The sequence below is a fragment of the Gymnogyps californianus genome, chromosome 3 (assembly GCF_018139145.2).
Source record: "Gymnogyps californianus isolate 813 chromosome 3, ASM1813914v2, whole genome shotgun sequence".
In the NCBI taxonomy this organism is placed as follows: Eukaryota; Metazoa; Chordata; class Aves; order Accipitriformes; family Cathartidae; genus Gymnogyps; species Gymnogyps californianus.
Window position 1 is genome coordinate 21980112 of NC_059473.1, and position 27566 is coordinate 22007677.

Below are 27566 nucleotides of genomic sequence, written 5' to 3' on the forward strand. Positions count from 1 at the left end.
CGGATGCTTGGACACTATAATAAGGCGAATTGTTATAATGCTGATTGCATATTTTGTGTGATTGTGGAAACACCTGTTATTTTGCATTGGGATTCCTGCTTGGTTTTGCTTAGATAGTACCCAGATCTGTTCATTTAAGTAGTTTTTGCTTGTCTGGCATGTGTCTTGTATTTCTTCATGTATTTCGCATTTGGTCTGCTACATACACAAAGGTTTATGAATTGGTTCTTTCTGTTGCTGCATAAATATATTTATGACTAAGAATTGGATTTTGGGGAAAAATCCACAATGGACTGTCAGGGCTCATTTTTTGAATTGGCTTTTAAACTGAGTTTCTTGGACCTCTGACTCAACTCCTTGGACAGCACCATATTTATTACCCAGTTTTATTTACATGTATCTGTGCAGATAGTTTGCAATCTGCAATATGAGCAAAAACAATTGGTTGCATGCAGGTAGTTCTGAGCTCAAAGACTTCGTCAGTGTGAGAGCTCTTATTTTATATGTTATCCTGTAATTGTGCTACTGACTCTTTAACACCTGTCATCTGAGGAAGGATTGTGAGTTTTAATTGTGAGTAAAATAAAGAGCCTGGTAATAACATTGTAAAATTCAGTCATTTATCAAAATTATGATATTAAATCACATAATACACGTATATTTTGAGATACATACACAAGTCCTTTTTTGAAGTGTGTGTCTAACATTTAGGAGTCTGACTTCAGTGACTATGAACTTACAAATGTGTCACTTCTTAAAAGTATATCATCATATCACCTTGCTTGCTAATGTCAAATAATTAGATACTAAATATTTTTTTCTAAAATTGCCATGTAGTTTTTCACTTGAGCAGGAATAAAATCAGGAGAAAAAAGTGTACTTTATATTAATAAAAGCAGGTGTTTTCCTTTGTGTTAGTTTCCAGTTAAACTGGTAGATCTCTGATATTCCTTTTTGGACCTAAACAACTGTTTTACTTTAATTATGTTTTTAAATGCCTCTGAACAGTTTGACAACCAGTATTTCAGGTATGAAAAGTGCTCTGGAAAACTACGTCAGCTGAATTTGAAAATGAGCAATAAAAATACAGGAAGACATTTTAGTGGTATCTTTTTCTTGCCAAACTCATGTTGTAGAAATCCTGATGAAGTCAATGTTATGGTGTTGCCTTATTATAGTATCTAATGCGTCTGTATTAAAACTGCAGACTTAATTGGTGCTTCCTCTATAGCCAGGTCTGTCCCTGATTCTGCTGAAGTACTGACCTGGAAAATGAGTATGGGATCAGGTCTTGTGCTGCTGGAAAAAGAACGAACTGCACTGATAAATTATTGCTTTAAATTCAGCTACCTACAGAGAAAGTGGTCCAGGAGTAATAGCCTATGTGCATAGTAAAACTATATCAAAGTACATTTTGCTATCTTCTCTATGAGGCATTAGCTCATAATTTTGGTTGCTTCTGGTGTCAGTAGTACCCAATCCATAGTTTTTACTCAAAGTATTTCAGTAAAGATGGGAAATTGTGAAGTATTACCACTGTTTTCTCACTTTTCTATAGCTTTGGATTAAAGTAATGTTAAAGCAAACATAAAAAAATGCAGTAACATAAAGAATACCAGTTAATATTCCTTTTCGGTGGTTGTTATTTTATACAACATCTTATTTCTCTGTCAATGTCATATATTCATGATCCACCTCATTTGTTTTCTGTAGGTTATAGACCCAGTAGCACCTCGGTACACCGCTTTACTGAAAGATGCAGTGGTCCCAGTAAATATTCCTGAAGCTCAAGAGGAGATGAAAGAAGTGGCTAAACATCCAAAGGTTCTCGCTTTACTCTCTTAATATTCTTGTATTGCAGATCAGTAAATTTGGAAGTACTTTCGTTTGGAGCAGTCAGCAAGGAGAGTCCTGCTTTTAACTTGCTCAGACAGCATGAGATAAAACCAAGGTGTACTTTTTTTTCACAGAATTGTCAAAAACTAGGCAACTACTGAACGTGTTTATTGTGTTAAGAGGATGTAGGAAACTACTTTTGTAAATATGTAGAGTGCATATAGACAGTGCATTGAAAGGCCCCTCTGGGAGTTTTCAGAAGAGGCGAGATGTTACAAGTATGGAGTGATGCTTAGACTGTTTTTATTATTGTTTGATACTAACTTTCACAGAGAAATTTAAATATAAAATTTTATTCAAGCTTTATGAGTATAATACAGTAGATGCTGCTTATTCATAAGAGTGAGGAATGCAGGAGATTTTTTTAAAATAGTTTATAAAATTAGACTTATGTAGAGAAGTGGTATATTAACCTGTTAATTCTACCATTCTCTGGATTTTTTAATAAGACTTTTAAATTCGGATAGCAAATAGTTATCAAAAGTTAAGAACTTGCTAATTTGATACTGTTAGTATCCAGTAAACAGAATAATATCCCTTAAGAAGGGGACTGTGATACTGGTACAATTTGGTTTTGGCACTACAGTTAGGAAAGATGCTTTCCTTTGAGCGTGGCATCTCAAATTGTACTTAAGCTTCACTGAAAGCATCCCTTAGATATCACAGTTATACTGAGAAACAAGTGAATATTGTTGAGGTTTTGCTTCATTTATTTGTTTTTATTTTGTTGCTCTGAGTTCCTGTAGCCATTTTTTGTAACTGAGAAGTTCATATCTAGTTTGCCCTCTTTCCCGTGGCTGATAAACAAGGAACAGATTTTGAGCAGATGCAAGTGAGAATTGTGACTCTTAAAAGAGTCAAAAAGTCTGAAGTTTGGTCAGATGCAAGCCAGCATATTAAAACATTGATATTAAAAATGCTGCCTCCAGTATATAATGAAATAAGTACTGACCAGAAGAAACAAGTTTCAAACTCCTGATCAGTTGAAAAAGTCTGAACTCCCAGCTGTCTGCCTTTTTAAAAAACAAAAAAGTTTATCTCCATTGTTGAGATGCTTTACAGCTGAGTGTTTTTACTGTTATGACATATTTCCAGTTTCTATCTTTAAAAATCTATGCAGCTGAGAGAAGCTCCATATTTGTTTCCATATTAACTATGCAAAAAAGCAAAAATGAGAGTTATTAAATTATTTTTGAAGGGAATTTGCATAGCAAAACAGAAACTTGAGAAAAACTTACTTAGTTCTTATCTGTAAGATCTTAAAGATGTATGGACCTTAAGGAAATGGGATATGCTATCAGGTGTGTTGGAGCTAATATCTGATAGAAGATAGAATTTTTTTAGTGTACTGTCAGAGGAGTGCATGCAACACTTGTGAACGAGAAACCTGAGAGAGTTGTAGAAGAATACTATAGCTTTGCATTACTGTTATTGTCCATCTTCTCTTCATCTATCTTCTATCATAAATAAAGCAGTGTTTTGGCACTGCATTAACTTCAGTCAGCTTATATAATAACAATCTCTCCTTTGAAATTAAAATCATTATTCACAGAATGCCGATGTTGGGTTGAAACCTGTGTGGTATGGCTCCAGAGTCCTGATTGAGGGCGCAGATGCAGAGACCCTGACAGAGGGAGAGGTGGTTACATTCATAAATTGGGGCAATATTATCATCACCAAATTAAACAGGTAACCTGTTTACTGGGAGATGAAATTAATTTTTGCTTTTCAGCTTTTTGTTGATTTTTCTTTTAATAGGTAGCTTGTAACAGTAAAATATTAATAGTTGTCTATATATGTCCATTCTATGATTCTATATACAAATATCTACTTTGAAATATGCCACAAAACTGCATTTTAGCATAGAGCATACTTTACTGTAGATTCAGGACTGAAATCACCAGTCAGTCCTGACACTGCATGCCCCTCTCATCCAGCGTTCTCCATGTTTCTACAGTAATATTTCCCCTGTGAAACAGCTTTTTCAGACAAAAAAAACACCTGGAATTTTACCAACTTTCACTCTGTAACGAATACTGCTTTTGCATACTAAAAAACTAAACCTATCACAGTTTCAGTTGCAGAACTGTTGAGGTGGGAAAGGAGACCATTAATGTCATCATAGTATCTTTGAAATGGTTGCGTTGAGACAGTGGCAGAATGGGGTGAGCTGGGATAGAGAACATAAATATGTAGAGATTTTTTTCCCCGTGTTCTTTACTGTCTCTTGATATTTAAGAAATCAAAATTAAAGGAGAACTTAAACAGGAGTGAATACACTCTTTCATTTCCTACGTCTCCCACACTTCAAAAATGAACTCTGAACTCTTGTTTTTCAGTGAATCTATTGATGGTCTGTAGTATCAAATAAGAACTAATCGTTTAGGCTTTACTCTTATAATTTCTGTTTTCCTGTAGAAATTCAAGTGGAAAAATTGTGTCCGTTGATGCCAAGTTGAACTTAGAGAATAAAGACTTCAAAAAAACAACCAAGATCACTTGGTTAGCAGAAACTCCACGTGCGCCACTCATCCCAACTGTCTGTGTAAATTATGAGCATCTGATCACTAAGCCAGTTCTAGGCAAAGATGAAGATTTCAAGCAATATATCAACCGAAATAGCAAGGTAAGTTATCTTTTTGTCCCCTTTATTCCACAAAGCTTAATGTTCAGGCGTTTTTTTTGCCATCACTATTTCCAGTTACTCTTTTTTCAATGTAAAGATTTCATTTGTCAAACAAGTAAATCATGTGCTGCTGTAGCTGTTTCCATGTTTCCATTTAACCTCTCATAATTTCAAAATTACAATTTGACTCGTGTTTTTTGTCAGGCGTTATCTGGCTTTTGCACATCTGGGACCGATAGTTTGAGTTTTTGTCTTGATACATTCTTATGATATGGTATATTCTTGCTAGTACTTGTTCTGCTGCCCCTGGTATTAACTAACATTTCAACACTTCCAAAATCAGAAAATCATCACTATCCTTCCACAGCTGTACTGTATTTCTTACTATTTCTTGTGCTCTGTTAGATTCGGACTGATTTCTTTTAACACTTACAGCAAGAAGAACTGATGTTGGGTGATCCTTGCCTTAGGGAGTTAAAAAAAGGGGACATCATACAACTTCAGAGGAGAGGATTCTTTATTTGTGATCAGCCTTATGAGCCAGTGAGGTAAGCTACCTAAGAATGGCCTAAGCAGACTTCACAGAATTTGCTTTAGCTTGCTGTGTTTTAATGTTTTCACATATGCATTGGCAAGAGTAATGTTGCCTGCAAGTAGTTTCCCCTTTACCATGACCTTTCTGTGGAACATTTCTGTGGACTGGCATGGCTTTTAGCTTGTACATTCCTACCTCTTCAAACTGTCTAAGCCAAGTACATGGCACTTCTGGTGCACCCCAGCTAACCTGGACTTAGTAAAGAAATCATGGTTTCCTTGTGATTCTAAGTATATGAATGAAGGAACAGTATTACAGAATAAAACAGGCCTTTGCCCAATTAGAGTGTGCACATACTATTTAATTGTAACAGTTCTTTAGCAAGCTACCAAACATCTGATATTACACTGCATTTCAGCATAATAGTATAACATAAAGAAAATTTGTTTGTAAAATGCAGATCCCCAGTTATGTAAATTTGGGTAACTACAGTTGTGTACAAAGATAAACTTGCAGTTCTGCGAGAGCATCTTGTAGAAAGAATAGAATGTTTGTTTCAATAAATGTTTCATATGTATCGTGTATTTCCTTTATTGTTGTGTTTTCTATAAATCCTTTTATAGTCCTTACAGCTGTAAAGATGCCCCATGCATTTTGATTTACATCCCTGATGGACACACTAAGGAAATGCCAACATCTGGGTCAAAAGAGAAGACCAAAGCTGAAACTGCAAAGAAAGAGGTAAACTTGTGTTTTAGAAAAGTGCCATAAAATGTATTACTGTACATCTATTGCTGTACAAGATTATCATGCTGAATACTTGGCTTTTTTTTTTTTTTTTAAGGCTAGTTCAGCTGTAAAAGGAAAATCCGCTCCACTTGTTGGTGATACCTCTACTCCAACCTGTACTGCATCTGAAGGTCATCTGGTCATTTACAACAGGGTTTCTGCACAGGGTGATATAGTTCGTGACTTGAAAGCTAAGAAGGCAGCAAAGGAAGATATTGATAAAGCTGTGAAACAGTTGCTGGCCTTGAAAGCAGAATACAAAGAGAAGACAGGCCAGGAGTATAAGCCTGGAAATGCTCCAGTATCTGTAACTGAACAGTCTTCAAAGCTTGAGACCTCTGGTACCCTGGACAGTAAGACTCTGTATGATAAAGTGGCAGAGCAAGGAGAAGTGGTCCGAAAACTGAAAGCTGAGAAAGCACCTAAGGTGGCTGATTAAACTAATATTTTTTTGTTTGGGTTTGCGTAGCCCATTGTTCCCTGTCTGTGGAGGTGAATGGGTGCTTATGGATCCATGTTTTCATAGTGATCATCATTTGGACTGGGGTCTGTTCTGTCAAGGCTTGTTCCAATACTGATCTTTTAGCTAGATATATATGACAAAGTTTGTGTTAATATTGATAAAGATGCAAGTAAATTCCTTTATTTCTTAGACTGCTATTCTGAAATGTGGACAGGATTCATCCCACAGCATGAGTTGATTAAGTGTCTAAATCTGGTCCTTGGGGTTAAAGTGTCCTGCAGTATTTATTTATTTATTTATTTAACTAAATATGGTCAAATTATGTGACTTCATAGCATTGACTTGTTGCTATTTAGACCTTAAAACCAAAACAAAACCCCCAAATCAGAAAGGAAAAAAGAAAGTAAGGATGCAAATACTACAGATATTTTCGAGACATCTTCCTGTCTGGAACTGAGCATAGAAAACATAGCTACTAGTAGCTGTGTTCTTTCCATTCTTTCGAATGCAGAGCAAGAAAGGATGGGAAATAACACACTTTGCCTGGTGGCTAAATACTGTTCATAGTAGTGTCTTGGTGGCACCATAAAATCTAAATAAATGGGAAGATCTAAACTAATTTATTGCTATAATTTTACTTAGGACTGTTATCGTTGTATATCCCTTGACAGGAGTTACTTTGTTAAAGTAGGAAACTAGTAGAGAAAACTTCTCTGAACTTCTACTAAATAGTTAAGAAAATGGAATAGGTGCGCATAAACTGCAGGTCTTTTCATGAAAGTATTTAAGGTGCACTTCAGAGTCTTATGTCTCTATATCTTTGTTCCTCCCTCTTTCTGCCCTTTCCTTTCTCTTTCAGGATGAGATAGGTGCTGCCGTGGAAGTCCTTTTATCCCTAAAGGCAGAATATAAACAACAGACAGGCCAGGAGTACAAACTTGGAAGCCCACCTGTGGTCTTTGTCCCTCCTCAGTCTTCTCCTGTTTCTACTCTTCCATCCCCATGTCCAGTAGACAGCAAATCTCTATACAACGAAGTAGCTGAACAAGGCGAAGTGGTCCGCAAGCTTAAATCGGAGAAAGCTTCAAAGGTGAAGCTTTACTATTAGTATTAGCAGTGAATACTTCTGAGTGGAACAATATTTTCAGTTTAGACTAAAACCTAATTACAGGTTTTGTGAAACTTGAGGAACAAAATATAAGCAAGTACTTTCAAATTCTATGAAGTGCTTTCCCAAATTCTCTTAAGCTGATGATATGGCTGACTTAATGAGTTCTGTGATAGTGCATGGAGAACCTGGAAAATAAATAAACAAGTTCTTTTTTTTTTAGTGATACAAGATAAGTGAAGCAGAATATAGGCAGTAACTTGAAAAAAGGACTGTAAATTGAAAGCTAGAATGGCAATAATAAATTTGGTAGTAATTTGATAGTGGCCAGGGAACCATTCTTTATTCAGAGTCTGAGTATTTGCTGCCATTCTCCAGTGTACAAAGTCAGGGACTGCTGTAACTGGAGGGAACTAAGCTGCCTAAATGGGAAGCTTTCATGGCACAGAAATCAGCCCTTACATATACTACCTGATTCGGTCCTTTGATGTGCAACTCTTAGGTATTCTGGCTGAAAAGTTTTACCACAGAACTCAATAATGACAACTTATACTGACAAGTTAGCTCTAGAAGTTTTATTACAACAGCTATGTTAGTGCCATTCTAGTAAAGGTTATGTTACCTTAGCTATTGTGTTGCCTCTCTGTTATTTCTATCTTTATCTGCAACTGCTGTTTTTCCTTTCTTGCTTCAGGAACAAATAGATGAGGCTGTGAAAATTCTTTTAAATCTAAAAGCAGAATATAAACGAAAGACAGGTCAAGAGTACAAGCCTGGAAATCCACCTTCAGCTCCTCCTTGTATACCTTCTACTACACTTCCATCTCCTGTATGCTGCAGTAACTTGGCACTATGTAGCTTAGTGGATGGCAAAGCACTTTATGATAAAGTAGCTGAACAAGGGGAAGTGGTACGCAGACTCAAAGCAGAGAAAGCTTCCAAGGTATAATAGTAAACAGAGAGTAAGCAATTGTAATTCTTACCATGTTCTGCCACGGGGGGGAAATCTTTCACCAAGTAATGATCAAACTCCTTTATGTCAGGGTCATAGCTTAGCCATCAAACTTGCATGGTCTGATAATGCCACACAAGGCTACTCTGATGCTGGATACTTTCTTGACTCCGAGCTGTAAATTCTAAATTCTACTGGTGTAGAAAGTCAAACTTAACCTCTCACATCTAGATGAATAGGCACAAGCATGGCAGATGTCAACCCTGCAGAAGTTTTTAATGTATTTTACTTTTTCTTGCTGTATTTCAGACAAGTGAAGATAAAAGTATCTAGTGTGCTGCAACAATAGCAAGACTTTTCAAAACTTGACAAATTCAGTGATAGTTGTGGAAAAGAACACAAGACAAACCTATATGTTTTCAGGAGCTGATGGGTTTTTTTGCCTATATTTCTGCCTTGCAGAATTGGTTTTGGTGTTGGGTTGTTGTTTTTTTGGTTGTTTGTTTTGGTTTTTTTTTTTGAAAAAGCTCTTTTCTAAAACAGTTTATTGTATTTTTCAGTGTAGATTCTGCTGCAATTATTAACAGGTTATAGCTGGCCAGGTGGGCTAGGGGAACATTCTGGTACAACGTGACAGCTCTCAAACATACTCCTGTTGCTTGGGGAAGAGCTATTACTTGAGTCCTCCCCTAATTATGAAGCACTTTTTATTGCTAGATGGAAATTTTATTTTCTTAGCCTGAGAATCAATGCTTCTTGTCAGTTCTCTCTTTAATCCTCATCAGCACATCTTGCTATTTGTCCTCCATATAGGATGAAATAGATGAAGCAGTAAAACTCCTTCTTTCTCTAAAAGCTGACTACAAGGAAAAGACTGGGCAGGACTACAAGCCAGGACATCCACCAGTAGCTCAAGGTGCTTTGCCTCAGGCATCAAACACAGTGCCCAGTGGTCCAGACACACCCGAAGCTAAAGCCCTGTTTAGCAAAGTAGCTCTTCAAGGAGATGAAGTTAGGAAATTGAAATCAGAAAAAGCAGAAAAGGTAAAAACATACGGTAATATAAAAATGTAATATATGTATTTAAATCTAAAAATCTATTTTAAATTCAGTATGATTATGGGAATTAGAAATGTACATTTAGAATAGGCAGCATTTGAATTCTGAGATCTGAAATGTACTTTTAAAATTATTCCTGTCAGATATGGTCTTTAAAATGTTAACACATTCAAGTTAAGTATTGGCTTTTGCAGATTTTTCCCCCAACACTGTGTGGATGTCCACAATGCCATACATAGATCCATTTTATTTTTTTCATTTTATTCCTGTGATTTCTCTATAAATTTATCTTTATTTTTTTGTTCTTCAAGGAAAAGATAGATGCAGCTGTTAAGGAACTTCTTCAGTTGAAGGCCCAGTATAAGTCTGTTGCAGGAGTTGACTATAAACCAGTTTCTGCTAATGGCACTGATGACAAAGACAAGAAGAAGAAAGAGAAAGAGAACAAGTCTGAAAAGCAGAGTAAGCAACAGAAGCAAAATGATCGCCCAAAAAAAGAACCTCTGCAAGGACAGAGTGGTAATGAGCTCCCCTCAAATGGATCAGGAGAGAGTCAAGGCCCTAAGAAACAAACCAGGTAAAGATGTGATCTTTAATCTATTTGCTAGAAACCTCAACTGTTTACCTCTCTTCAGATTTAGAGTTTTACAGGTTTCTCATTTCACTTGAAAGTGTGGACATTTGCAAAATAACTGTGTACATTTTCATATTTAGGATCAAGCCAAAAGCAAGTTACCAAAGTTTATTTAGTGTCAGTTGTACCTCAGCATCCTACTGAGGAAAATTCTACTTAGCCTGTAGAAAGCATAAAGCAGTGTGCACACTCTGTTACTGTGGGTACTGTTACTATCATTGAGAACTTGCTATACTTCATTATTTGCTTCTGCAAATGTGCTGCTGTATCTTGCTCAGTATAAACCCTGGAGAAAACAAAAACCTTATGCTTATTTCATTGTACCAGGGTTTCCAAAATATTTACTGCGAGTACCATGAGAAGTATGTAGCCCAACCCAGAGCAAGGCACTGCTGCTGTTGATGGTGGAACTCTCCAGCGATGATTGCTGTGCATCCCCTCTCCTGGTCCCACCCTGAAAGTTTAGAAGTCTTTTCCACAGCATGTAGTATGCAGCACTATTTATTTCCTGTTTCAGAATCGTAAATCCTGTTAGAGACGCAGATGTGGTTATTTTGTATAGAGATTATGCCAGAAAAATGCATTTTTCACCTTTAAAACTTCTCTGTTTGTAGAGATATAAAAAAGTCACTTTTGTCTACTGTCATTTGAGTATGGTGAGTTTAGCCTCCTTTAGAATCTTGTAGTTTTACTGGTTATCTTTATTTTGATGGTAGGGTCAGTTTTCTGTCTTGAACAGTGTGACTGACATTCACATGAATGGTGAATTCAAGTTGCATATGTTTCCTGAAATTGTAGCCACTGGCTAGATAAGAATTTTTTAAAATAAAGAGTAAAACAGCTTACACACAGGTCTGGTTAATCTTAAGTTCTTACTGGAGGTGCTTGGGTTTTTTAATGCATCATTATGAGGTTCTTTGATGCAACCATGGTGAGAATTAGAAGGGTTCAAACAGTAGAAAAGAAACAGAGCTGTTTTTATGAAATACTTTGTTATCCAAGGTAAGGAAATACTAGCAATTCCTACTAGTCAATACGTACTGAACTGTCAGAAAAAAATTGAGAAAAGTTAGCTTTATGAAGTAAAATTAAAATAATCTGTTCCATGCCCCTCTTTTTCTGTGGGCCCTCCCCCCCTTGAAAAAAAAAAGAAAAAAAGTTAGGATAAATTTCTCTGCTAAATGCTGTACAGCACAAATCTGGTTCTTTTCTAATACCGTAGGCTGGGTCTAGAAGCTAAAAAAGAAGAAAATCTTGCAGACTGGTTCTCTCAGGTAAGTGCACATCAGTCTGAATTAAAGAATTATTTCATTCTCTTATAAATCAAGATCTGTTGTGGATTTATATCTTATCTTGTATTTCTGTTTGGTTTTTTGTTGTTTTTTTTTTTTTTTTTAATACAAAGCGAGGTACTTGCTCTTTTCTATTTCTTACATTGCTATCATGGTCTTAAGTAGAAGTGCCTGGAATGAAGAGCTGAATAAATTTAGGAAGCTGTAAAAAGGATGAGCATCAACCATTTCACCCCTCCCCTCGTATTTTTTTTTGTTTGTTTGTTTGTATGTATGTATGTGTAGGATTTTCTTAATTCATGTATGAATTCCTCTTTCATTAAGAGTGCAAAGCTTCAGTGAAGTGATAGGAATTCCACAGGCTTGGGAGTTTTATTTCACCTCAAGGTGATGTATAACAGAAGTTAGTATCTGTTGATACTGAATGAGTTTGCTGGCTCATGAGGTTCAAAACAACCATACTAGAGATGATTAGTTTAGATTAGCCTACTTATGAAAGACTGTAAATAGATATCAGTGGTGTACATTGCTTCTCACTAGTATAATTTTTGCCTATACCCTAAGGAATAAAAATCCTTTCTGACATGACCTAGAGACTTTTCTTACAAAAGTGCAGTTTGTTGGTTCCCAGAAATTAGCTACTGTCTCGCACTTGAATTCATGAAATTCAGTTTTAGTTGTTTACATTATTCAGATCTATTATTAAACTTAATGTTCCTGCTTAACTTTCTCTAATTATAGGTAACAAAAGCAATCTCAAAGCATATCTTTGCTAACTTTTTGAGCACAAAGACTTTTAAATAGAAGACTTTTCTTGAATTGCATGCCACACACTTGAATTACTGAATGTTCTTTGTGTATGAAATTGAAACTTGAGTATCTAAATAATCTTTTGAAAGGTGATCACAAAATCAGAGATGATTGAATACTATGATGTGAGTGGCTGTTATGTTCTTCGTCCTTGGGCTTATGCTATTTGGGAAGCTATCAAGAACTTCTTCGATGCAGAGATCAAGAAACTTGGAGTGGAAAATTGTTACTTCCCCATGTTTGTGTCCCAGGCTGCCCTAGAGAAAGAGAAGACTCATATTGCTGACTTTGCTCCTGAGGTACACTTCAAAACTTTGTTTTAATCTGAGTACAAGAAAACCCAACCACTTAGTCTGCAGCTGAGTATGAAAGTAAGGGTTTTTTTCCAAACTTGTTTTGTTTGATTCCTCCCCCTTTAGGTTGCTTGGGTCACAAGATCCGGGAAAACAGATCTGGCTGAACCAATTGCTGTACGTCCCACAAGTGAAACAGGTAGACCTCTTTTCATGCAGTTTGGCTGTAAAGAAAACAGTTACAGGTATAGTGTAGCTGATAGACAAGAGTCCCTTTTGAAAAGCGGAAACCCATTTTTTAGAATGTTTTCTATAATTCCTTATCAAAATTTCCTAAATTTGCTGCTGCTTATAGCAAATGTCATAACACTATACGTTCCCTTAAATAGGCTTTTCTAGGAAACGTATACTCTAGGAATTTTTCCATTAATATCCTGAAGACTGACTTGCTTTGACTGAAAAACACGTTTGGTTGTTTGTTTTATATTGTTTATAAGAAAATTTCTTCATCTTGTAATTCACTTCAGTTTTGCATGTACTTTGACTCTAGCTGTAAAACTAGCTTTTACTAAAATTTACTCTGAGTAGTTTAAACAAACATTTTAAGACCTAAGGCTGGATGAGTTTTTAATTGAATCAGGTATGGTATAGCATCCTGAAATCTCGAGGTCAGTGGATTTCTATTCGTGAACCTAGATGTATTTACATACAAACATAGTGTCATTAGATATTAAGCTTTGGTTTGTACTTCGACCAGCAGCAAGCAAGCTATTTTGCAGAGACACAGGATGAAGTGAAAGTACTCCTTTCAGTGAAAATATTATGTGTTAAGACAAAAAATGTGTTTTAAAGAGAATTAAACATAAAAGCATAGTTCTCACAGCAGAGAACGTTAAGCTTATCTGTAGCAAAAAGAAGGGTTTGGCATAAACTGGCTGTATTGTGCAGAGACCCAAAGCTGCTTTCTTTTTACAGTCATGTATCCTGCCTATGCAAAGTGGGTGCAGTCACACAGGGATCTTCCTATCAAGCTTAATCAGTGGTGCAATGTTGTGGTATGTCTGTACACGATTTCTGAGTAACTGTTGTATCATAAGTGCAGTGTAGGACAATTATTCTATGTGGACACGGCATGATGATACTGATCACAGCACATATTTCATGGCAAAATTATGACTGTGGTTTATGTGATTTGTTTTTCTCACTGCTTTTAGTAAAACTTACTTTATCAATGTATATTGTTGATTATATTGTTTAAGTAGAAATCTGTGGCTGGTTGACTTCTTATTCAGAATTTTCTAATACTTATTTATAAATATTATTTTTAACAATAATTTGACACTTCAGTGTTAATCATGGTGTTCAATTTTTTTATTTCCCCCCCTCCAGCGTTGGGAGTTCAAACATCCCCAACCTTTCCTTCGCACTCGTGAGTTTCTTTGGCAAGAGGGTCACACAGCATTTGCAACATATGAAGAAGCAGCAGAGGAGGTAAAAAGCAAATGCACTAGTGCTTTTGCTTTCAGAAAGTTACCTTACTCCACAGCAACACAAACAAATCTTTTTACTAGGACCATGTAGAAATCTGTCTCCTTTTCTTTGGGAACCCTCATGAAAAATGCCAAGTGTACTAGAACCCATTTTTTTCTCAGATGTAACCCGTGTCTGAGGCTTTAGTCTCTTCAAACAATATGGGGAGTTTGAAGAGTGTGATATATGAAGAATACTTTCCTTAAAAATCTCTTTTACTTAAAAATCTAAATAACGCATTCATGTGTTAACTGCTCGAAATTTTAACACTTCCTTTGCCCAAAAGACAGATGTTTCATTGAGTATCATGGCATACCTTTATTTACTTAGCGGATGTTCAGACTTTTAGGTGGAAACTAGAAGTCAGTATAACCATTGGACTGGCATTTCTGCAGTGACTCTTCTTGTTTTCTGTCATGGTTTATAGTTTTTGCTATTTGATTCATAGAAAATAACAGCCAAAGTTTAAAGCAATTGAAGAAAACTTAATTTTTAATCACAATCTTAGGGAAGTGTTAAATTTTTAAGATTTTAGACTCAGGCATATAAAAATATTTCATGATTTAGCAAATGCAAAATACTGAGTAATTCTTAAGACAGTATGTTCATCATAGGTGATGCAGATACTTGATCTGTATGCTCAAGTGTACGAAGATCTCCTAGCAATACCTGTTGTGAAAGGAAGGAAGACAGAGAAAGAGAAATTTGCTGGGGGTGATTATACAACCACTGTAGAGGCATTTATATCTGCCAGTGGAAGAGCTATCCAGGTATTTATCTATTAGAAGAATATTTTTTTCAGTAAATACAGTAAGATGAAAGCCTTAAACTGATGCTTGATAGACTTAACTTTCCATTGAGTAGAATTTTCTGTGTGCAACTATTTCAGGGAGCAACGTCACATCATCTAGGGCAGAATTTCTCAAAGATGTTTGAAATTGTATTTGAAGATCCCAAGAAACCAGGAGAAAAACAGTTTGCTTATCAGAATTCCTGGGGCATTACAACTCGAACTATTGGCGTAATGACAATGATTCATGGAGATAACATGGGATTGGTGCTCCCACCTCGAGTAGCCTGTGTTCAGGTGTGTAAAAATGCCTTAAACTACCATTTTGTTTCCTTTCCTGTCTTGGAATTCATGAGCATTTTGTATTGGGCACCTGGAAGACTTAACATAGGATAGGAGCTGTCTAATTACAGAGCGTGCTGTATAAAGTTAATGCAAATCATTAAGGTACTTGTGGTGGACAAGCTCCCTTTGATAGTCCATCCATTTAAAATAATTTTATCTGTATCATTTGGATGAAAAGGGAAATGTATCCTTTACTTCTGAGAACTTGAAAGAAATTACTGGGATAAAGGGCCACAATATTGGTTTTAAGTTTTTATAATAACTAGGAGCTAATTTTTTTATAATGTAAAGTACATGTCATGTTATATTGCAGGTTGTGATTATTCCCTGTGGTATCACAAATTCCCTTTCTGAAGAGGACAAAGAGGCTTTATTGAAGAAATGTAATGAATATCATCATAGGCTGCTTAGTGTTAATATCCGTGTACGGGCTGATTTAAGAGACAACTATTCACCTGGTTGGAAGTTCAACCACTGGGAACTTAAGGTATGTTTCTTTCCAGGAGGTGTTTTGGAGCTTATATGTGGGGGGTATGTATGAGGCATGTTATGCGTGCCTTGTTTTCCGAAGGCAAATATTTTCTCTAAATGAAGAATTGCTGCCTGATAATCAGTGATCACTTTCATTAATAATTGAAGAAATGATGTTTTCTGAGACTTGCTCTGTTTGCTAGGATTTGTGTGTCATTAGCGATTTTTGAACTTCCAAGTCTCCACTTTATATACCTAGAAAATGAAGTTAATAGTACAAATTACTTGCATGTTTAAAAATTTGTACTAATACTTAAATGCCTCCAGGGTCACCACAGTGCCTTCTTTGCACACAGTGGAACAGAGAAGATAAACCTGTACAGGGTCAACAAAGAAAGGAGCAAATTTTTTTGTTTCAAAATTACCATGTTCCCCTCATAGTAGTTGAGAGGAACAGTTCTGCTTCATCAAATATAAGAGGCTTTTGTAAAACAAAAATAGTGAAAAGAATGAAACAATGGTAATTAGAAATTGAATAATGTATTGAGTGATGTTATGGGATCATATTTTTGTTTTGAATTTGAAATTAGTTTCAATATGTTAATCTTCAATGTAAGATGATAGAAGCTCCCTGAACTGTTGATAGTTCCCATTGTGTCCATGTCCTCTTCCCTTTGTGTAACCTTATATTTTTTTTAGATGGAGCTCTAATACCATGAATCCATGTTGGGAGACTTTTTAAATAAAATTAGGTTTATCAAGGAGGCACAGCATGGGGCAAACGATGTTTTTTATAAAATCGACTAAAGTATCCAGCATAATACATAAACTGCATCTTCAGGCTAATTGCAGGCAAACTGCACTCATTTTATTAAGTACTGATAAGGAATTTCATAGGGTAAAAAATATAAGGGTATTGAAGTAAGAAGTACAAGAATGAACTGGAAAGTATTTTGCCTTATGTACTTTTCAGCTTAGCAGATTTCTGATGTTACCTCCAAAAAGAGCCAAGTCATTGGTATTTGTTTTATAATGTCTGGTATTAGTTCCATTGCTCTTTCTTAGGAATTCTTCCTACATGACCATTAGGCATCCTTCTTTCACTGGAAAGTAGTATTACAATTAGGAATACTAGATACTTTCTGCTGAGTTTTAATTATGGGGACAGCTTTTTTTGTATGTCATAAACTAGAATGTTCAGTTTAATTTGCTTGTTAATTACAGTTATGAATAGCTTTGTATGTAGCTTTGCAGTAGGAGTAGATATTTCACCCTTTAGACAGGTTTTACTATATAATTAATCTTTTTAGCACAAATAAGGTGGGGGGAGGTATAGGGAATCATTTGGAGGCTGTGAACCTGAAGAGATTCCAGAGCACAAAATGCATAGAAAGCTTGGGTAAATGTCTTTGATTCTCCTGTTCACCTGTTGAACACTGTAGAATGTTTTTAGCTTTTAGCTTTTTAGCTTACTGATTAGTTTTCCCTTGAGGAAAAAAACAAACCAAAACCACCCACCAAAGTGCATTCACACTTACTCTCTTCATTTCCCGTGAAAGAATGTGTACAGCTTGGGACACGTTAGCAGGGTGTAGAGAAAATAAGTTAGACTCAGTAGACTCTTAACTGACTAGTAAAATGGAAACTCTTTTTGTTTGATGGTATATGAGAGATGAGAAATTACATGGTTCTTACCACCAAAGTTTATGAAGCATAAAAGCTTTACATAAATAAAGCAACTATCTGTAGTCAAATATTCTATGCAATTAATGTCGATATTAGGGCTATATTTAACAGAACTTTTGCTGTTTGCTGTTCATACAGTTGAAAGTGTTCTGTGAAAACAGAATTAAAAGGTATTGTTGGATGAACTAGAACATTAAAATGAATATAGAAGTCTTAATCATTCAGACTTTAAAAATCTGATTTGAACTATCTGGGATAACTGTCTTAGTGTAGTTTCAGTTGTGCTTTAACTGTCTTAGTATTACTTGCATGTTGGCACAGATGCAGTCTCCAAGCTAGTGAAGCAAGGTTGGAGCAAGGTATAATGCACAAGTGAAGAGAATGTGGATGGGAAAGACAGAAATGCATAAAAGCAGTGGAATATATGCTGATTTTTTTCAAAGAAACTTAAAATGTGTAAAGTGATTCTATATTAAGACTGGGCTTTAGAACAAAAAAAAAAGAGAGAGAGAAAATGAACTCTTCTGAGAATGACTTATTCATCATAACTTCTAACTTTTTTTAACAAAGGGTGTTCCAGTCAGGGTTGAAGTGGGACCACGAGACATGAAGAGCCAACAGTTTGTAGCTGTTAGAAGAGACACAGGACAGAAGCTGACCTTTTCTGAACATGAAGCAGAAGACAGACTGAAGCAGATTTTGGAGGAGATCCATGCTAACCTTTACAACAGGTAAATTGAGAGGTACAGTAAATGGCTGTGCTAATCACAGATGCACTTTACCTGTCAGAAGAATTTCTCACATTATTGGTTCATCTGTGGAGAAAGACGGGTTAGGCCCATCTTTCTGTTTGTGACTTTTCATTTTTCTGCCTCTGAAACTTGTTCACATACAGTGATAGAAGTTTCTTATTGTGCTCAGGAAACAGAATGTTAAAGGTTGTGAAGTTATTTTAAAAAATACTTTTGTGAATTCATGTGGAGTATTAATAAACAAATACACCATAAATAGTTCATGGGATAATAATGCACAGGATTCATTCCTGAAAGATGCTTTTGGTAGGGAATTTTGAAAGATACAAAGTTGTCCAAGAAACTTCAGTAGTTGCAGTTCTATGTTCAGAAGTGTATTTTAAGACCCTATATCCTATTGACTTTCATAGGATTGTTTTCTTATTAGCAATCAAATGCTTTTTGGAACTGTTATTTGTACTAATTGCATATGCCAAAATCCCTTGCATGTCTGTCATTGCAAATTGTTGTTTGTAAATACACTGAGAAAGAACAGGGTGCTGATCCAGCACCACGGCAGATGAGTTTTCCTACTTTCTTCTGTGGTGATCAAAGTTGCTTACAAGCAGAATATTTTTACCTAGTTAAAAAGCATTTTGCTATTTAGATTTAGAACATAATTAAAAAAGAAAAATCTACATGTATAGTACTTACCTGTTTCTATCTACAGCTGGTCAGTGTTGAACTGACATGCACAACAGTGTGAATTAACATGGTGAAATGTGGAGCAACCTGGAGAACACCCCGTTGGCAATTAATCAAAATTTTATCTCTTTGAGGGCAGAAGTGGTAGAAAGACATAACTGGATTAGGAAGGTTGGAATGAATATATAGCTTCTCTTGTAACTATTTGTTTTGACTGACTCTGAAAACTTAGTTCATTTGGCCAGTGAGGTTATGTGCATAAATCTGCCCTGACCGAATTTTTTTTTCCTTTTCTTAGAGCTTCTGAGGACCTAAAAAGTCATATGGTGGTGGCCAATACTATGGATGACTTTCAAAAAGAGCTTGATTCAGGAAAGGTAAGGAAATTTACTTCATTCTATCCCAGTAAGTGCCTTCACACACTTTCTGTCCCTTACAAATAATCAGGGGCTAGAAATTTCAAAGCTTATATATAAATACTGCTGTGATTTTTATGGAACTCTCCCCTCGCAAGCAGATGAAGCCTCTCTTGTAGAGCTGCACAAAAATAAATTAGCTTTTCCAAATTTGTGATACATGTTGCTTTCTTCTTCTGCTAAAATACCGTATTTACTAAATATGGTGTTTCAGGCTACCACCATTCAAAATTTAGTCCTATGCCAGAGGTGACAGGGTGTCTTGAAGTGACTTACAATGCTGCAGTTTGGTAATTTGCATTTAAAATGTTACATTTTTATCAGAAAGTGCTTTTCAGAGAGATTAATATAAATATTTTATTCAGATTAAGATAAACTTACTGTCATTATTCTAATGCAAACAGTGAAAAACACTTGTCAAATCTTGTAATAGGTTCCAAGTAAGAGTTTAAAGTACATGCTATTTACGTCAAAGAAGTTTTACCTTTATGACCTGAGTAGAAGCCATTGGGTTCATTAAGAATTACTGCAAGTCAGAAACCTCCTTGGGTTGATAGTAAGAATAACCCATAATGTGGATGATTGAGCTCTAGTGATCTAGACATCTGTGAAAAATTTAAAGTTCTGGCAAAGTATTTGAAGTTTAGGTAAGAGATTAAGTCTTCAGTAGAGAATTGAGCTGCTGCTTCTTTTTCAGAGATCCACTGACAGAAGTTCTTAACCCTGAAATTGTCACAGACCTCAGCTTGTGAAATTGTTCATGTATTTAGATTAATGTGTTCAAGTAGTAGGATCACCAGGATCAATCATTAAGGCTGTGTATTTTATAAAGAGTGATCAGGGTTTTTTTGTGTACCAATTAGATCTACTCTGAAAATTTCAAAATTTCTGATGGAAAATGCACAAGTGCCAAGAATTCATAGTACTTTTGTTAACTTCAGAAATAGTTTTAAGTTATTCTTGGTTAGGCTTGACCTTCCATCACACTCTTTTCTTACATTTCTATTGCACTTCAATTCAATTCATAATAAGATTTAAAGGAATAATTATGAACTTCAGAGGAGGGACTGATTTAGCATGCTTATGAAGTTGAGGATATAGAGTTTTTAGACATTCTGTGCCTAGGTGCTATAGTAGTAGTACTGCCTTATTTTCCTCTACAAAACTAAATATAAGTGTGAAACATTCTGTTTCCAAACAACTTTGGGCTCTTCCTACTGACTGCAAAGTATCATTTCTTTGGTGCAAGTGTCTCTAAAGCATCTGATGATTCTGGTGGTAGACTTAAAAAACAAAAATCTTTAGTCTTTGCTTAACAAATAACTGTGCTCTGCATAGATCTTCAACTAGTACTACTGCTCTCATACATTGTGATTTCAAGATGTGCCATCACGTATCTTTCACTTCTGAATTAAACAAGCACTCTGAAACTATGTTTGACTGTCTTCAAGACAAAGAAACAGTTGAGGAAGACATAAGCTCTTAAAAAATCTTAAGAGATGCAGTAAACTTGTATGGCAGAATAAACTGAAATGAAGGGTCAAGCTCATTCCAAGAGCAGGAATGGAATGTGAAGCTAAATCTGTATTTGTACATGCACATAAATTATTATGCTTTAATTTTGATGAAATACTATAGAACACCCTTTCTTCTCCTCCTGCCACAGCGGTTCCAAATTATACCCTCTGCCTATGGAGAGGATAAAATGGCTGGTCTTCCATGTCCAACACTCACTGTTGTGTACAGCTAGATTCTGGAGAGGGCCAAGAAAATTAAACTATTTGTATTTTGTTTAGAACTCTAATATAATCTAGTTTATAATGTAGTTAAACTTGGAAATGTGAACGAATATTTTTACATTCCAAGTTGGATGCTTGCACCATTTTGGTACTTAGGATATATAAGTTTATTGTAATTGGCATATCTGAATTGAAAAAGAAAAGACGTATGTCATTTTATGACTGTTTTCCTCTCTACCTATATATGTTGTATGGACAAAATTTTATAGCATATATATTAGTGTAATTTCAAGAAATTACACTATGTTAGCACTGGCTACTGTTTAAGAAGAAAATTTTTACGCTGAATTCCTGTTGCTGTTTTCCCTTTACTATAACTGCAGTGTAGACTATTAGCTCTTTAAAAACGCGAACCGATTTTGTGTTCTTTTAAGTTGCATGCAAAGTTTAGCTGAAACTCTAAGAATAATTGCACAGGTATTTAAACAAAGTTTCATTTAACTAACAAAAGATTAATGCAAGAACAGTATAGTAGAGTGGTAATAGTTCCTTTTTTCAGTGGCAAGAAAGCGAAGCTATTAAGTGAAGTCTAATAAAGGTGTGTTCCAGTTCAAGGCAAATTGAGAATTTTGCACTAAGAATGTAAATTTGGTGAAAGAAAGCCACAGATGAGCAAACCTTATTCACAGTTTGGATAGAATTAAAATGACTGTGAAGGCTGAATTTAGTAGCTGTTGTTGCCCTCAGCTGTTAGCATTACATGAGTGTTCAAATGTCTGTAGGGGGTGTCTTTTTAACAGTAATCCTACTTTTTAGTAGTAAACAGAATTTTCACTGTGAAAGTCCGTTAAAAATGAAAAAAACCCCAGTAAAATGGAATACAAAACTTGGGAAAATAGATTTTCTGCAATAGCTGAGAGTAGTACTGAGAAGAGTGTATGAGATTATAATTTCAATTTTACTTTCTCAGTTTTCTTCGTTTAAGCTAACTGAAGGAAACAGCAGGAAAATACGCACCACTTCCCCTGCCCCCAAGAAGAATGCGCTGTTGGCGATTCTGTTTCCTTAAAATATGTATGTCCTTGTCTTGTTCAGAAAATATGAAAATTCATAGTAATGGAATTAAAATGGAAACTTCATTAGGAAAGCACTGTCCTGCAGTATGTAAGCAAGCATTTGTTCTGCAGTTTGAAAGTTTTAAACTTTTCCTGAAAAACAGAGTATTTGAGGAGAAAACAGTATTTATACTTTCCACAGAAGGAAGATATATTGAGTTAAAAAAAAAATAAATAAAATCAGCACCCTGACTTGATTTTAATGCTGCTTTGGGTTTGTGTAGGTTTTTCCATGCTGCACTATGGAGGGATGACTCTGCTTATCTATTTCTCTGATGAGAAAGAGCTATTAAAATTTCATTGTAGCAATGGGAACTTTTCCCACTTTGAGTGTATATGAGATCTTAAGGTTTAGGAATCTTCCAGAGACAAGGATGATTTTTTTAGATGTATAACTGTTTGGGTTTTTTTTTTTTCTCTCCCCCCTTCCCCACCCCTCTTCAGATTGTACAAATCCCTTTTTGTGGGGAAATTGAGTGTGAGGATTGGATCAAGAAGACCACTGCCAGGTAAAATATAACTGAACTGGAGAGTATCTACCAAGATCAAAATCAAAATGTTTTGCATATGAAACAGGAATGTAAGATGCCTCCAGGTATAGCACTGATGTACAGTCCTCACCCTTTACTCTTGCTGTCCTGCATAATTCAATATATTTAATCCCTTAGTGCTGAAACTTTCAGACTAATTACTGTGCTTTTGAGATTTTACTTATAATACACTTTATTGCACCTTTATTTTTAAATAAAAGTGTTTATTTATGAGTATGCTTTTATTTCAGGGATCAAGATCTTGAGCCTGGCGCCCCCTCCATGGGAGCAAAAAGCCTCTGCATACCTTTTAAGCCTCTCCGTGAACTACAGCATGGGGCAAGATGTGTCTGCGGCAAAAACCCTGCCAAGTTTTACACCCTATTTGGTCGTAGCTACTAAATTACTAGTGAAAGCACCTTATCCTTTATCTGTGAATTGAACTTTTTTTATTAAGACTGAAATAGCCCCCAAACTTAATCAGTTTTGCGACTTTTTAAATGATTCAAAAAACAAAGCCATAAACCATAACCCCCCCCAGTTGTCAGTCTTAGGCTAGCAGTAATTCACAGACTTTTCTGTAAACATCTCTAATAATAAACATGTATTGTGAGCTGTAATATGCTTTGGTTGTTTTTTCTGTGTTGCTCAATGGGGAGGATAGGTATCCTTTGCCTCATGTCTTTTTTCTGTTTTGGTGCATGTATTTTCTTGTACATTGAGAAAATGCCTGAAAGATTGGAGAGAATGTCATAAACGCTCTACAGTACAGTTTAGTATGCTGACATAAAGTTTATAGATAAAACATCTGCCTTTAATTTTGCCTTCAAATTTTTCAGTTTTCAGTACAGATTTGCTGCTAACTTGTAGGCATGGTAAGTGCTACCCTTTTCAAAACTCCCTCTGGAGCCAGGTGTTTCAAGGAATATTTTCACCCCATCGTAAAAAAAGTTTGAAAGGCTATCTTAGATTAAATGCCACATTGTTAGCAAGATGCAGGTGAATGCCATTTCTTGCAGATATTTTGCAAAGCCCTGTTTCTTGTCTTATAAACTCGCATTTATAGCTGCCTCACAGTGATACTGCAATGAGTAATGCAAAGGCAATCTGAAGAGAGGTATTTTCAGTGCTAAAGATTTTAGACTGTGGTTATACCTATAGCATATTTATCAAACCCTTTTGCTTTTCCCACATTTACTATATGTTGCTTTAGCAGAGAAGGCTGGGTGTTGCAGAGTTACGAAATTATTTTAAAATTACTTCCACTCTGAGCATAGGATTGACTTTAAAAAAAATATGAGATAGCCGTGGCACAAAATAACTTTTGGATGACACGTACTTAATTTGTTACTTTTTTCTCCTGTATGTTTGAAGGCTGTCTACGTAAACCCATTTCCCTGAAAAGAGTTGAGTGAAAACTTGGCAATTAAAAGGTGGACCAGTAAGATCCTCCCCAAACTCTTCCTGGGACAATACTACATGGCTGCATGTTTCCAAACCCCTATTTTTATGTAGCATCAATAGTCTAAAATTCTTAAGCATACAGGAGACTTACAGTGCTATTCCCAGATCTTCGCACTTCTCTGCTTTTCAAAAGCATGCAAAATGTTTGCTTTTGCCCAGATTCCTGTGGTCAGCCGTCCTAGTCAAAATTTTGAATATTAAATTTGAACCAGTGGCCTGTCCAGTTTAGGATCATGCACCTTGTAATAATACCCCAGTTTTTCACAGAAAAGTGTGAAATTGATTAAATATTTCAGATCAGCTTGCTCAAGAGTGCGTAAGCACTTGGAAATTCTCTGTAATATTCCTTGGATGATGGTTAGTCATGAAGGCTTGGCTTCAGTTGCATCTTAAAACCCATCTATCGTGCATTCGTCTGTCTAGATATTTTCTCACTGTGTAGACGAAGTGTCAGGGTTAGTAATGAGCAAAGGATTTGGGAAATGATATGTCCGTGCATGCATTCATCTTTTGTTTTCAGTTGACATACCAGAAGAGTGGCCCTAAGGTCTTTCTATCCTGGTATGCTGTCTGATGCTGACTGGAATTATACCTCGAGAAAGAGCATAGGAAGTAATACCAGAGTGTTGTTTTCCCAGCCTCAAAGGATGGTAACTAAGACTAGCCTTCAGAGGTATTGCAACCTTATCAGTTTGAACAAACAGCCAACCTTCAACCAGTTGACTGGATCAAATTCATGAGTAAACATGTTGACAAGATGTTCGTAGAAATGAGTTGCTCTGAACCTACAGATGGGTTTGTCTGAAGCCAGAGATTTCACAGGCGGCCAGCCCTTTTTTTTCTTTTTCTTTTCTTCCCCCCCCACCTTTCTTTTCCCCAGAATGTTTCTTCCTGATAATAGTAGGGCTTGAAGTGTCTGGAATGTGGATGACTCACCTGCAGATCTCTCTGTGGTGATCTTCCACAGAGAGGCTAATGCCTGCCTGGGAGAGACACGTCCATGTCAAGTATTCTTCCACCAGAAGCACAATCTGAGCTATCTGTAAAGCATTATAGAAACATCCGTACTCTTAATTACACTGGTATGAAAACTCAGACTCTTAGTAGATTGCGACTGTTAGAAAACAAGTATATGAATCAGAATAATACGCTACAGCTGATTAAATGATACTACTCTGTGTTTATAACAGAACTGCCCATCTCTTAGTGTTCCTTAGTTCTTACAGTTGTATACTGATAAATTTGGGTTAAATAGCATAGTAAGGTGGGATGTAGGGGAACTGCCTTAACATGGGGCTGCTCCTTATTGCCAAAATAGAGCACACGTGAGCATTTTAGCTCTGCTGCAAAGGGAATGCTTCATTTAGCTTGAGCTCTTGTTTTGGTAATCGAAACCTTGTGTAAAGCAGGACTTTTGAGAGCTGTGAAGATTGACCTTGGTCTGTTCCCATTGAAAGGAGAATAATTCTTGAAAAAAAATTCTCACTTTTCACGCTCTGTAGTTCAGATAATAAAATAATTAAGTAGTTGAACATTACTTTAATACAAGAAGGAAGAAAACACCATAGAAATAGCTGGAATAGAAGTAGTAACACAGGTGGGAGATGATGAAGAGGAAGAAGAGCAAGTACCAGTTTCAATGTTGTAATTAGTTCTACTAATTCACCCTACCAGGGTTAGTGGTGGTCTTAAAATGGGGGGGGGAACCCTCAAGAGTTGCAGCTGCAGTGTGTAGGTAGACAAAGAACCAAATGTTAAAAATTACATCTGTTGGCAGGCAAGGCTTCTAACAAACTGGACTTTAAACATAAATATTTTGGCTGTTGAAACCCTGTGAGCAAAAAAATAAATGCAAATTGGGGGTGGGTGTTTGAATTTTTAACCTAAAGTTAATGCACCTTGGGAAGTGTAAGGCCAGCAGAGACAGTTGGTCAGCTCAGGTTATTAGTATTATTATCTTATCTCTCTATGGCTGTACTGTATGTAATTTCCTTCTGTTTTATCTTGTAACTAACTGTGTGTATATATGTACGCAGATGGGCATTTCAAACAAAAACTGGATCGTAGGCTTTTTAAGGAAGGCACATGGTCTTATCATCCATATTGCCTAGTGTGCTATTAGCACCTAAATTTCTTTCACCGCGGTTTGTGAGCGTGCATCAACTATGCGTACACTCAAGAGCTCAACAGGTACTACAATGAGCGACAAAAAAAAGTTACTGCTTCAGGTTCTTACTCTGTTCCAGAAATGGCACCAAGTACAAGCTAGGACTTCTGCAGCTCTTATTTCCCCCTTAACTTCTGGTTGTGCTTTCCCCAAATCTGACTTTTCCTTGCAAGCATATGAGGATTACATTGGGATTTTGAGATAGGCAGGGTTTTCTAAATGGGAAATAAACAATGCGCTTTGGATTTATTGTTAAGGCTCAACTTCTGTGTCTACTGGCTGCATATTTAGAAAATGGCCTCCAAATTTGCTCCGTTTCCATGGGCAATGTTAAAACGTGCCAAAAGTACAAGCAGATGAGAACTCTAGGTTGCTAAAATGGAAGAACGATTCAGTTGTCTTTGAAATTTGCTCTATGGACAACATGTTCAACGACCCTTGCAGGCAGTTCATGTTTACTGTGTTCTTAAAAGTAACGTCCACCCAACATGGATTTCAAATGTCTTCTTCCACAGGCATGTAGTAGTATTTTGTCAGTACTGAAGTTACTAGCAACAGAAATGGCTGAAACAGACATCAGAGGAGAGTTTTGTGCAAAAGAAATGCCTTCTCTAACTGCTTAAAATTCTGAGCCACCTTCTTGTGCTCTCCTGTCTGGGCTTTATTCAGTTTTTTAGGACAGCGCCATTGGGTAGAGCAGCAAGTGCTGGTGCTCCCATTAGTCTCCCTTGGTTTATTTTTGGTTTTGTAGGGGGAAAAAAAAAAAAAAGCCTCCTGAGGGTGGAACCCCTACAGGACTGGAGCCTTCAGGCTGCCTTCATGTGACAAATCTTGCTAAACTGCCCTTTAAACTGATTTATTGCTTTACGGCTTCCTATAAAAGTGGCTCCCGCATGTGAGCAGCACTGACAGGTGAAGGGCAGAATCGCAAGCAGCGAGTTGCTCCTCGCACAGCTCTGTCTTGCCAAACCTCAGAGTAAGGGGAAGTGAGCAGCAGAAATGGGCCGCTACTCGGGCAGGAGCAGCAGGCTCATCCTCATGTGTGTGGTGAGCCTTGTGCTTTTTGCTGTTGAGATCTCAGTTGCCTACGTTGGCAATTCTCTTTCCTTAGCTTCAGATGCCTTTGCTGTTCTCTCTCACTTGATCTCCATGATCATTGGTTTGTTTGGTGTTAGGTTCAGTCGCATCAGATGGCACAAGTCTAACACTTTCGGCTTCAGCCGGGCAGATGTGCTGGGAGCTTTTGGCAACTCTGTTTTTGCCACCGCTCTGATGTTTAGCATCTTTGTTGAGGCAATCAAGAGGTTTATCAATCCTCAGAAGACTGAGAAAGCACTGCTCGTCCTCATTGTTGGGATTGCAGGTCTGCTCTTCAATGTGTTCAACTATGTTATCTTCATGGACTGCTGTTATTGTCGTG

General features: G+C 36.5%; 1 protein-coding gene across 1 annotated transcript in view; it reads left to right on the forward strand.

Moving 5' to 3' along the window:
* The window catches only part of EPRS1 (glutamyl-prolyl-tRNA synthetase 1), a 41209-nt gene extending 18074 nt beyond the window's left edge, over positions 1-23135 (forward strand). Inside the window, exons 13-32 of the mRNA XM_050893579.1 lie at positions 1714-1824; positions 3449-3585; positions 4315-4522; positions 4958-5070; positions 5681-5798; positions 5902-6273; positions 9183-9413; positions 9740-10005; positions 11285-11336; positions 12254-12463; positions 12584-12656; positions 13433-13512; positions 13847-13948; positions 14602-14757; positions 14877-15074; positions 15436-15609; positions 17850-18010; positions 19014-19092; positions 22430-22494; positions 22767-23135. Coding sequence (XP_050749536.1) covers positions 1714-1824; positions 3449-3585; positions 4315-4522; positions 4958-5070; positions 5681-5798; positions 5902-6273; positions 9183-9413; positions 9740-10005; positions 11285-11336; positions 12254-12463; positions 12584-12656; positions 13433-13512; positions 13847-13948; positions 14602-14757; positions 14877-15074; positions 15436-15609; positions 17850-18010; positions 19014-19092; positions 22430-22494; positions 22767-22917 — 3057 coding nt within the window. The 3' untranslated portion in view covers positions 22918-23135. The remainder of the gene's footprint in view (positions 1-1713; positions 1825-3448; positions 3586-4314; positions 4523-4957; positions 5071-5680; positions 5799-5901; positions 6274-9182; positions 9414-9739; positions 10006-11284; positions 11337-12253; positions 12464-12583; positions 12657-13432; positions 13513-13846; positions 13949-14601; positions 14758-14876; positions 15075-15435; positions 15610-17849; positions 18011-19013; positions 19093-22429; positions 22495-22766) is intronic.
* Positions 23136-27566: the final 4431 nt, after the last annotated feature.